Below are 12,352 nucleotides of genomic sequence, written 5' to 3'. Positions count from 1 at the left end.
AGCCACGCTGAGGCTGCGTCCCACATACAGCAACTAGAAGGATGTGCAACTATGACATACAACTATCTACTGGGGCTTTGGGGGAAAAAAAGGAGGAGGATTAGCAACAGACGTTAGCTCAGAGCCAGTCTTCCTCAGCAAAAAGAGGATTAGCATGGATGTTAGCTCAGGGCTGATCTTCCTCACAAAAAAAATAAATAAATAAAGTGTTTCTTATAGGTAGCGTATAGTTGGGCCATGCTATATGCCGAAATCCAGCCTGAAATTGCTACCTTTTAATTGGAGGGTACGGCCCACTTCTATTTAATGTAATTATTCATATCATTGGTTTTAAGTCTACCACCCTGATATTTATCTTCTATTTGTCTTATCTGTTCTTCGTTCCTCTGTTCCTTCTTTCTTGACCTTTTTTTGGTAAAGCAATATTTATTTGATTTCCTTGTTTGATCTCATAGCTGTAGATGTTTGTACTTTTTTTAATGTCTGCTCTAGTGATTACAGAGTGTATCTTTAACTTATCACAGTCAAACTTCATTTATAGTCATGTGCCACATAACAATGTTTCAGTCAACAATGGACTGCATATACGACAGTGCTTCCATAAGATTGGTACTATATAGCCTAGCTGTGTACTAGGCTATACCATCTAGATTTGTGTAAGCACTGTAGGGGAGGAAGACATTTTCCCCTACACTTCTAGGTTCTTCTAGCTGGTCTAAGAGTTAAACTGACATGAGACAGATTAACAGGAGAAAAACAAAAGTTTAATAACATGTATACCCAGGAAATTGGAAACAAAACCCAGGAAAACCAAGTAACTCAGCAAAATGGCAAAAGCCCTCACCTTAAACACCATCCTCAGCTAAAGACAAAAGAAGATGTTGGGGGTGGGGAGAGTCAAGGACTTCAAAGAGAAGCAGGGCAATTCACAGGTAGGTGAAAAGAAGCAAACATTTGGAAAACAAGTGTTTGGCCACACAGAAACAGAAGAACACAGAGGGCAGCCCAATAAACAGGCTTTTCTAGGTTCCCCTCTGTCTACCACCATAGTTCTGGTTATGCTAAGGTGATACCTCACTTCTTGAGACAGTTTCTTTTATCTGAATTCTTTTAGGTAGTTATGGGGGAGGTAACAAGAAAAACTTTGAGTCCTTTGTTTCTTAAAAATAATCAGCCTAAAATAATCCTCATGCTAAAGAGACACATTTTGGGGTGGCTAATTTTGTTCCCCTTCAGTACACTCTATGATGTTCACACAACAATGAAATCACCTAACGACACCGTTCTCAAAACATAAACCCATTGTTAAATGACACGACTGTAATTTCCTCCTGCCTGTTTTGCATTTATTGTCATATATCTTACTTCTACTTCTATTATGTACCCGACAATACACTGCTACTATTTTTGCTTTATGCAGTTCATAATCTTCTGAATAAATATATGCATGAAAGAAAGATAATTTTTTTATAACATCCCTTATATTTACCTTCCTGGTGCAAATCACTCCCTCCTTCAGATCTGAGTTTCTTTTTTTTTTTTAATTTTTATTTATTTATTTTTTTCCCCCAAAGCCCCAGTAGATAGTTGTATGTCATAGCTGCACATCCTTCTAGTTGCTGTATGTGGGACCCGGCCTCAGCATGGCTGGAGAAGCAGTGCGTCGGTGCGCACCCGGGATCTGAACCCGGGCTGCCAGCAGCGGAGCGCACGCACTTAACCGCTAAGCCACGTGGCCAGCCCTGAGTTTCTTTTATTATCACTTTCCTTCAGCACTGAAGTACTTCTTTTAACATTTCCTGTAATATAGGTCTGCTGTAGACAAACTGTCGTTTGCTTGCTCGTTTGTTTTTACCTCCCCAAAGCCCCAGTACATGGTTATATATCCTAGTTGGAAGTTCTTCTATGTGAGCCACCACTACAGCATGGCAACTGACAGACAGATGGTGTGGTTCTGTGACCGAAAAACGAACCTGGGCCGCCGAAGCGGTGAGAGCACTGAACTTGAACCATTAAGACCATCAGGGATGACTCAAATTGTCTTTGCTTTTATCTGTCAGAAATGTCTTTATTTCTCTTGCAGTTTTGAAGAACATTTCCCTAAATATAGAATTCCAGGTTGGCAGGTTTGCCTTTTTTTTTTTTTTTTTTTTTTTGCTGAGGAAGATTTACCCTGAGCTAACATCTGTGCCAATCTTCCTCTATTTTGCATGTGGGTCACCACCACAGCATGGCTGCCCACAAGTGGTGTAGGTCCATGCCCAGGAACCGAACCCAGGCCACCGAAGCAGAGCACACCAAACTTAACCACTAGGCCATGGGGCCAGCCCCTGCCTTTTTCTTTTTTAAATCACTTTTAAAAAGTTATGCCATTGTTCTCTGGCTTCATTGTTTGTGAAGAGATGTCAGCTTTCATTCATATTATTGTTCCCCTTTATGTAATTTTTTTCCTTTTCTACCTCCTTTTAAGATTTCTTTTATAAAAATATTTGATTTTTGGAAGTTTCACTATGATGTGCCTAAGTTTAGACTTCTTTGTGTTTATCCTGCTTGGGTCTGCTGACTACATCCAGTCTGCTGTTGAGCCTGTCAAATGAATTCTTAATTTCTGATATCATATTTTCCAATCCTAGCATTCCCATTTCGTTCTTTTTATAGTTTTCCTTGTTCCTGCTGAAGTTTTCTATCTGTCCGTCCATGTTGTTCAAAATCTGGACCATGGGGCACATTTTCTTGTTTCTTTGCGTGTCTCGTAATTTGTTATTTCATGTCAGATATCATGTGTAAAGAACAGTAATTTACCAAGGTCAATGAAACTAAGAGCTGGTTCTTTGAAAGATAAACAAAATTGACAAACCTTTAGCTAGATTCACCAAGAAAAAAACAGAGAGGACTCAAATAATTTCAGAAATCAAAGAGGAGACGTTACAACTGATACCACAGAAATACAAAGGATCATAAGAGACTATTATGAACAACCAAATGCCAACAAATTGGACAACCTAGGGAAAAAAAGGATAAATTCCTAGAAATATACAACCTACCAAGACTGAATCATGAAGAAATAGAAAATATGAACACACTGACTCCAAGTAAGAAGACTGAATCAGCAATCAAAAATCTTCCAACAAAAAAAAACTCTAGGACCAGAGAGCTTCACTGGTGAATTTTACCAAATATTTAAAGAAAAATTAATACCAATCCTTCTCAAACTCTTCTAAAAAATATAGCAGGAGGATACATTTCCAAACTCATTTCACAAGGCCAGTATTATCCTAATACCAAAACCAGACAAGGATGCCACAAGAAAAGAAAATTACAGGCCACTATCCCTGATGAACATAGATGCAAAAGTCCTCAACAAAATATTAGCAAACCAAATTCAACAATACATTAAAAGGATCATACACCATGGTCAGGTGGGATTTAATCCAGTGAGGCAAGGATGGCTCAACATCCACAAATCAATCAATGTGATACTCCACATTAATAAAATGAAGAACAAAAATCATATGATCAACTCAATAGATGCAGAAAAAGCATTTGACAAAATTCAACATCCATTTATGATAAAAACTCTCAACAACGTGGGTATAGAGGCAACCTACCTCAAAATAACAGGACAAGCCCATAGCTAACATCATACTCAACAGTGAAAAGCTGAAAGCTTTTCCTCTAAGATCAGACACAATACAAAAACGCCTACTCTCACCACTTTTATTCAACATAGTATTGGAAGTCCTAGACACAGCAATTAGGCAAGAAAAATAAATAAAAGCCATCCAAATTAGAAAGGAAGAAGTAACTGTCACTATTTGTATATAACATGATATTACATATAGAAAAACCTAAAGACTCCACCAAAAAACTGTTAGAGCTAATAAAGAAATTCAGTAAAGTTGCAGGAAAAAAACTAAATACACAGAAATCTGTTGCACTAATAACAAATATACACTAATAACTAACTATCAGAAAGAGAAATCAAGAAAACAATGCTATTTCTAACTGCGCCAAAAGGAATAAAATACCTAGGAATAAATTTAACCAAGGAGGTAAAAGACTGTACACTGAAAACTCTTAGACATTGGTGAAAGAAACTGAAGAAGACACTAATAAATGGAATGGAGATATTCCATGCTCATTGATTGAAAGAATTAATATTGTTAAAATGTCCACACTACCCAAAGCAATCTACAGATTCAATACAATTCCTATCAAAATTCCAGTAGCATTTTTCACGGAAATAGAACAAACAATTCTAAAATTTGTATGGAACCACAAAAGACCCCGATTAGCCAAAGCAATCTTGAGAAAGGAGAACAAAACTGAAGGTATTACACTCCCTGATTTTAAACTATATTACAAAGCTAGAGTAATCAAAACAGTATGGTATTGGCATAAAAACAGACACGTAGATCTTTGGAACAGAATAGAGAGCTCAGAAATAAACCCACGTATATATGGTCAATTCATTTACGACAAAGGAGCCAAGAATACACAATGTGGAAAAGGACAGTCTCTTCAATAAACGGGGTTGGGAAAACAGGACAGCCACGTGCCAAAGAATGGAATTGGACCACTATCATACTCTATACACAAAAATTAACTCAAAATGGATTAAAGACTTGAACGGGGGGGCTGGCACAGTGGTGCAAGCGGTTAAGCGTGCGCGCTCCGCTGCAGCGGCCCAGGGTTCGCCGGCTCGGATCCCGGGCATGCACCAACGCACCACTTTTCAGGCCATGCTGTGGCAGGCGTCCCATATAAAGTGGAGGAAGATGGCCATGGATGTTAGCCCAGGGCCAGTCTTCCTCAGCAAAAAAGAGGATTGGCAGATGTTAGCTCAGGGCCGTTCTTCCTCACACAAAAAAAAAAAAGACTTGAACAGAAGATCTGAAACCATAAAACTCCTAGAAGAAAACATAAGCGGTAAGTTCCTTGACATCAGTCTTGGAGATGATTTTTTGGATTTGACACCAAAAGCAAAGGCAACAAAAGAAAAATAAACAAGTGGGACTACATCAAACCAGAAGGCTTCTGCACAGCAAAGGAAACCATCAACAAAATGAAAAGGCAACCTACCAAACAGGAGAAAATATTTGCAAATCATTTTCTGATAAGGGGCTAATATCCAAAATATATAAAGAACTCACACAACTTGAGCAAAAAAAAAAAAAAAAAATCCAATTTAAAAAATGGGCAAAGAATCTAAATAGACATTTTTCCAAAGAAAACATGCAGATATCCAACAGGTACATGAAAAGGTACTCCATATCACTAATTATCTGGGAAATGCAAATCAAAACCACAATGAGATATCAACTCACACCTGTTATAATGGCTATTATCAAAAAAGACAAGAAATAACAAGCATTGGCGAGGAGGGGGAGAAAAGGGAAGCTTCTGCACTGTTGGTGGGAACATAAATTGGTGCAGCCACCATGAAAACAGTATGGAGGTTCCTCAAAAAATTTAAAATAGAACTGATCCAGCAGTTCCACTTCTAGGTATTTATCTGAAGAAAAGGAAAACACTAACTGGAAAAGATATCTGCAACCCCATGTTCACTGCAGCATTATTTACAATAGCCAAGATATGGTAACAACCTAAGTGTCCACTGATGGATAAATGGATAAAGAAAATGTGGTACATATATACAATGGAATATTACCCAGCCATTAAAAAGAGAAATCTTGCCATTTGTGACAACATGGATGGACCTTGAGGGCATTATGCTAAGTGAAATAAGTTACACAAAAAAAGACAAATATCATATGATCTCACTTATATGTGGAATCTTAAAAAAAAAAAAAAAAACAAGTTCATAGAAACAAAGAACAGATTTGTGATTGCCAGAGGCAGGAGATGGCGGTGGCGGGCACAATGAGTGAAAGGGCTCAAGAGATACAAACTTCCAGTTATAAAATAACTAAATCATGGGATGTAACGTACAGCATGGTGACTACAGTTAATAATACTATATGGCATATTTGAAAGTTGTTAAGAGAGTAAATCTTAAATGTTCTCATCACAAGAAAAAAAATTTGTAACTAAGTATGGTGACAGTACGGTTGCTGGCAGGAGGCAGGGGTGGAGGCTGACTCCTTTTAATCCATAGTTGAGCTGGGTTTGAGATTTGTTGTAGCATTAGTTAGATTCAGTTCACGGTTGACTTAAAATTATTTTAGGGTGAGATCAGAACTCTCCCTTCTGGAGAAGTTGGGATCTGAGCCCTGGGGAAATGTCACAGATCTCTTTGAGCTTTACAACCTAGCTGCTAGCTTTCTGAACTGTGCAAGATCTTTCTTTGTTCTACATTCTGGCTGCCAGCTGGGAAGCTGTCTTTGCTCTCCAGTAGCTCCCTATGCTGTCTATGCCTTAAGGAGACCTCTCTCTCTTTGCCCTCTTACTCTACCTTCTGAAAGCCTGTTGCCTTGTCCTCATCAAAAACCTGGATAGTCATAGAGGGATGTTTCTCAGCTCTCCTGCCACACCCCCAGACTGCATAGGCCTGCCTTACACTTAGCAAAAGCCCTAGTGCCTCAGAGAGATTTCTCTTAACTCTCCTGGTCCTGCCCCTAGCATTCAGCAGACTTCACCCACTCAGGATTGTTTGCAGCTCTCTCTTCCTCTGGTCCCAGCCTCCAGCATACGACATCCATGCAGTCAGTGAAGGCCCATGGGAAAGAGCTGGCAGGTAGGTGCAGCCTTGCTCTGGGGCTGGGGCTCCTCAGGATTCCAAATGGTCCCTCCAGCCCACATAACAGTCAATAAAAGTCCGGCTGATTTCTCTTTACCTGTCTATAGCAGATGCTTCCTCCTGCTGTCCCACCACAGATGAAAGTATCCATGTGTCTCCTTTTTTCTGGGAAGGGCTCATTATGTTTTGGATTTTTTTCCCCCCCAAAGCCCCAGTAGATAGTTGTATGTCATAGCTGCACATCCTTCTAGTTGCTGTATGTGGGACGCGGCCTCAGCATGGCCGGAGAAGCGGTGCGTCAGTGCGCGCCCAGGATCCGAACCCGGGCCGCCAGCAGCGGAGCGCACGCACTTAACCGCTAAGCCACGGGGCCGGCCCTATGTTTTGGATTTTAATTCACTTAGATTTGTGTCCTTAGCTTTCTGGCGGGTTTTTAGAGAACTTCAGATTTTCTAGCTTCTGAGAGACCTTTTCTCACGTTAGAGTGGAAACAATGTCTACCTTTTGCAACTTTCAATATAGTAACATAAAGTGGAAGTCTTTATTACCCTTTTTGATAGAAGAGAAACAAACTCAGAGCAGATAAATGACTTGCCCAAAGTTTAGAACTAAAAAAGCAGAAAAACTATAATTTAAACTTATATCTCCTGACTCCATGTCTCGGGTTCTTTGTACTGCACAACAGGTACTAAAGGCTACTTGACTCTGGGCAAGTCGTTTAACCTCTCAGCATTTCTAGTTTGTAAAATGAAGGGATTGTACAAGAGAAACTCAAAAGTCTCTTCCAAATCTAATATTTCAAAATTCAATGAAGTTTGTGTTTTTAAAATATATACCATCACACTGTTTCTGAAAACATAATTGTGTGTCTTTAGATGTCTTTAGATTTCAGATGTCTAATAAGGATCATAAATTTATCAAGTCCCAAACCAACTCCTGCTTTCTTCATCCCTCCTCTAAATTTACTCCTCCTATAGTCTTCATCTAAGTAAAGAACAACTTCCTCCTATTGCTCAGGCTCAAATTTGGGAAGAAGCCATTGTGCAGTGGTTACGATGCCAGGCTTTGGACATAGACTGGTTGAGTTTGAATCCCGGCTCTGCCACTCACCAACTACGTGACCTTGGGCAAATTGCCTAATGTCCTGTTAAGCGGGTATAATCATGTCAATCTCATAGGGATGCTGGAAGGATTAAATGAGATAAACGTGAAGCGATCAACCTAAAACTGGGCACAGTGGAAGGAGTCTGTGAAAGTTATTGTTACAATTACTAAAAATTATACTCCACCCTTACACCAGTGCAGACAAAAGGGAGACAAATATTGTCCAGAGTAGGAAAATTTATAGAGAAACCTGTTCTTTTCATGATCTATTAACACAGATATCATTATATAAGCTCTTAACTGTAACATGTGATGACAAAGAGACCAAAACTGTCTGTAAACCTTGGATATATTTTATTGCAAAGTTTTTCCCCCCACCTTGTGCTTCCCAATACCTCTGAGAAGTCCTACCCCAGACAAATACAAAAAGTGCCAAAATAGGAGGAAAGTCCAAGTGAATGAATTAAAATGGGAAAACTGTATGATACAACGTTATATTTCCAAAAAAATAAATCTGCCTTATAAGCTAAAGTATTAAACAATAACAAGAACCTGATGACAATAGGTATCCCAACGTATATTTTAGATTCATAGGAATTAAAGTTTAAACAATTACTTGATGTCTTTTTGTAACAATTTTAGAATACGCAACTAAAATAAATGTAAAAACTACTATTAGGAAAAATCTCAGAAAATAAAATTTTATTTTTAAAACGTTTTCATCCCTCAAGCCTAAATGGCTTTAGTACAACACTGATCTCTGTGATTCACAAAAAGCAGATGCCAACTCCTGAGCACAAACTGAAATGACAGGAAAAACTTCCAGGGGTATTACAGTCATGAATATGAACCCTAATCCAATCATCTGTCTTCATTAATTCCTCTGTGAAAGAGCAGAGGGAAAAGAGAAGGCTGGGCGTGCCTACCCTGTTCTGTAGCATCGAACTCAGTGCCAAGAACAACAAAACGCAAGTATTCATAAGTGCTCAAAAACATTAAAACCCAAATAAGAAAGAAAACTAATTTCCTAACACATACATGGCATACATATCAGGGAAAATATAATGACACACTATACTTTACAGTATAATCCAGTGTTTACATAAGCAGTTCTGAGACAAACTGCCTGGTTTTGAAATCTGGCTCAATTTATCAGCTGGGTAACCTGGGCAAGTTACTTTACCTTTCTGCGCCTCAATTTCCTCATCTCTAAATTGAGGAAATGGTATCCTCCTCATAGGGTTGTTGTGATGGTTAAATAAGACACACAAAGTACTTTAGAAAAATGTCTCACACAAAGAACATAGACAATAAATGTCAGCTGTCATTATTATGGAGGCAATAGAAACAAGTGGCTTAATTGAAGAAATTTTCATTAGGTAGTTAAGCAGGGTTCCAAAATTCACGTGCAAAGTCATTTATATCAACTGCTAACGTATGTTTAGATTCAAGCATTTAATGAAGAGTAACGTTATGATCTCGAATACAGTTTGGGGATTACACAGGCAGCCTCCCCATTCCCCCTCCTATATCAACCATTCTCCACTTCCCTTGGAGCCCAGGCATTAGCAAATCCCTTTCATGAATTAAATTCTTTATGCTTAAAGATACTCACACAAAAAAAGCAAAAGCAAAGCATTTCTAAGTTTAGCAAGGCAACCATTAGTACACAAGTACAGTAAAACGCTTTTAGAGCAAATAAAACTCTAAAATTCACAATAGTGAGTCAAGGTGGACTGTATGTCAGGATGGAAAGGGTGGACAATGGAGAAGAAAAGGAAAATGGACAACAGGGAAAACATAAGACTTCAGAGAGCTGTGAAAATTTAATTCCTAAATATTCTTCCTTTCTCCTTGCTATAATTGTGAGAGCTCTTCTCCCATATAATATATAAAAGTAAGTTACTGCAATATTTAAAACACTTTAGATTTTTGTAAAATTCATTTTCTAAAACTCTTGCTGGCTCCATTAATTTGTCACTTAAAAGCAATTCAGAATTAAAAAGAAACATACACAAAATAAAGAAGATGGCTGTTATTTGTGGTGATGCTCTTTTTCTGCTATCAACAGGCCACACACCTGGCAGTTGTTTTTCCAGAGTCAATGAGAGATACAGACCATCCACCTTCTCTTACTACCATGCCTCTCCTTAGTTAAGACAGAGCCAGCCAGGGTTCCAAGTGGTAGGTTTTCTCTCCAGAAGGCCAAATGGCACTTGGGGAGCACTCTGCATTCTGAGCTTATTAGTACTTCCACTAACCCCTGCAGCTAAGGAGCAAATCTACACTAAACTACTGATTGATTAAAAAAACTGTTTCTTAAAACTAGACTTTTCCTTATCATCATCCCCACCCCCTCTGAAATATTCTATAGCAAAGGTGTGTCCCCAAGCCTAGAGTCCAGCTCCTCTCCTCTTCTACCTTCTCTTTTAGGCCTTCTTTTGGAGGCCTCTGGAGATATTACACCTTTGGTTGGCAATTCCCTGAATCTTGTCTATTCAAGCCAACACCTCAGCTGAGTCTTCAAGGTGGCTCTCAAAAACGAGCTTACTGGGGGCCAGGTAGTATGCCCACTCACTCTCAAGTTTATTTAATAAAGGTAATGATTTAAGACGTTTACAATGTACTAATTATCAAGTAAATGCCTGAGTGAGGGTGCTGCACTCAGAAAAAACCTCCAGCTTAATATCCCTATTTTTTAAAGAGGGAGGAAATCTCCAAAATTACAAATTTCCACATGCTAAAAGACCTGTCAGAATGATGAATTTAAAAGAAATACATGTTACGTATTATATTGCTTATATATAACTGCATAGAAACAAAACAGGAAGCCCACAGACTGCAATACAGGGTTAATATGAATATATATGGTATTCACACATATCTTTTTTTTTTTTTTTTTAACCACACCCTCGCTGGGTGGCTTCCCAGGCTCGCCAGGGCCAAAGAGCGTCACGCTGTCCGGCGGCCCACAGGGCAGGGGTCCCAGCTGTGACCCAGACATTCAACGGCAGAGAACGCTGCGTCGCGGTCGCCGGGGAGCAGGCGGGCGTTCCGCGTCCCCCAGGGGTCCCCCTCCTCCGGGCCCGCCCAGCCCTGCCCTGGCCAGCAGCCCCGCAGGCCGCGGCCCGGCCTCTCCGCGACCTCGGCACCGCCGCCCGAACATAGCAGGCGGCCGCGGGGGGCACACAGCACGGACCAGGACGGCGGGGCGGCCGGGCCAGCGCCGGCCCCAGACTCACCATGGCCGAAGAGCCGCGAGCGCGCCCACAGCCCGGAGTCACAAGGCGCCGGCAACGCCCGTTGTCCTGGTGACGCCAGCTGGGCGCCCCGCCCCGTCCCCAAGGTGGGCTCGGAGGCGGCCATTGGCGGCTGGCGAGCACGTGACGCGCAGGGGCGGTGCCCTTTGGACCCCACCCCACCCCACCCCCCACGCCTCGGCTCTTGGGCGGGGCCTCTTCGCCTTTCCTGCTATGTATCTGGTCCGTGATCACCTTGACATCCCTCACCTGACAGATAACCCAACCTCCGACTGCTCGGCTGGAAGAGACCTTTATGGGTTTTCTTTATTTAAGAAACAGATTACACAGGTAATACATGATTACTGAAGACATTTTAAACTAACGAGAACAAGAATTAAAAAGGGTAAAACCACACTAAATCCCAGCACCTGAGGTGACGACTGCTTATATTGTAGTCTATCTGCTTCCAATGAACTATATGTTATAATACACTGTATTCTTAAAAATGGAAGCGAACCATACACACTTTCATAATCTACTTTTTTCAATTAAAAATTATCTTTGCATGCCAATCCATGCAATAGCACTGTGTGTGTGCACTCTAATTTATTAAATCAATCGTCAATTTGTTGAATGTTTTTAATATGGTTGAAGGGAACTTCAGATATCCTCAAATCCAGCCCATTAAGTCCATGAGGAAGGGACATATTCAACAGCCAATCTGACATCTCCCCTTGAACGTCTAATAGGCATTTCAAACTTAATATAACCCAAATAAGACTTGTGATCCAAGTTTCTTTCTCACTCTCCAGTCTTCCTCATCCCAGCAAATGTTCTCACTATCCCCTTGGTAGTTCAGGACAAAAACCTAGGAATCATCCTTGATTCTTTCCTTTCCTCACACCTCACATCCAATCCATTAACAAATATTCTTGACTCTATCTTTAAATAAATCCGGAATCTATCCATTTCTCACCATCTCCACCTCACAGCCACCATCATCTCTTGCCTAAATTCGTCTCCATGCCGCTTGTCTTCCCTCCTATAGTCTACACTACAGCAGCATTTCAGTGGCTTCTCATGGCACTTAGGAAAAACATCCAAACTCTTCCCATGGTCTACAAGGTTTTCCATGATGGAGGCCTTGCCTACTGCACTAACTTCATCTCCTACTACTCTTCCCTCATTCACTCCACACTAGCCATACTTTATTTCCTGAGGTTCCTCAAACATGTCAAACACTTCCTACTTAAGAGCCTCAGCAACAACTGCTTCTTTTATTTGGAAAATTCTTCCTCTGGAACTT

General features: G+C 40.4%; 1 protein-coding gene across 1 annotated transcript in view; it reads right to left on the bottom strand.

Moving 5' to 3' along the window:
• The window catches only part of FBXL2 (F-box and leucine rich repeat protein 2), a 115,106-nt gene extending 103,936 nt beyond the window's left edge, over positions 1 to 11,170 (bottom strand). The window contains 2 exon segments of the mRNA XM_087430679.1: positions 11,047 to 11,139; positions 11,141 to 11,170. Of these exon segments, the coding sequence (XP_087286805.1) occupies positions 11,047 to 11,139; positions 11,141 to 11,170 (123 nt within the window).
• Between the last annotated feature and the right edge of the window lie 1,182 nt (positions 11,171 to 12,352).

Source organism: Ceratotherium simum, chromosome 5 (assembly GCF_057802395.1).
Source record: "Ceratotherium simum simum isolate JZ-2026a chromosome 5, ASM5780239v1, whole genome shotgun sequence".
Lineage (NCBI taxonomy): Eukaryota > Metazoa > Chordata > Mammalia > Perissodactyla > Rhinocerotidae > Ceratotherium > Ceratotherium simum.
This window is presented reverse-complemented; position numbering and strand designations above follow the sequence as displayed.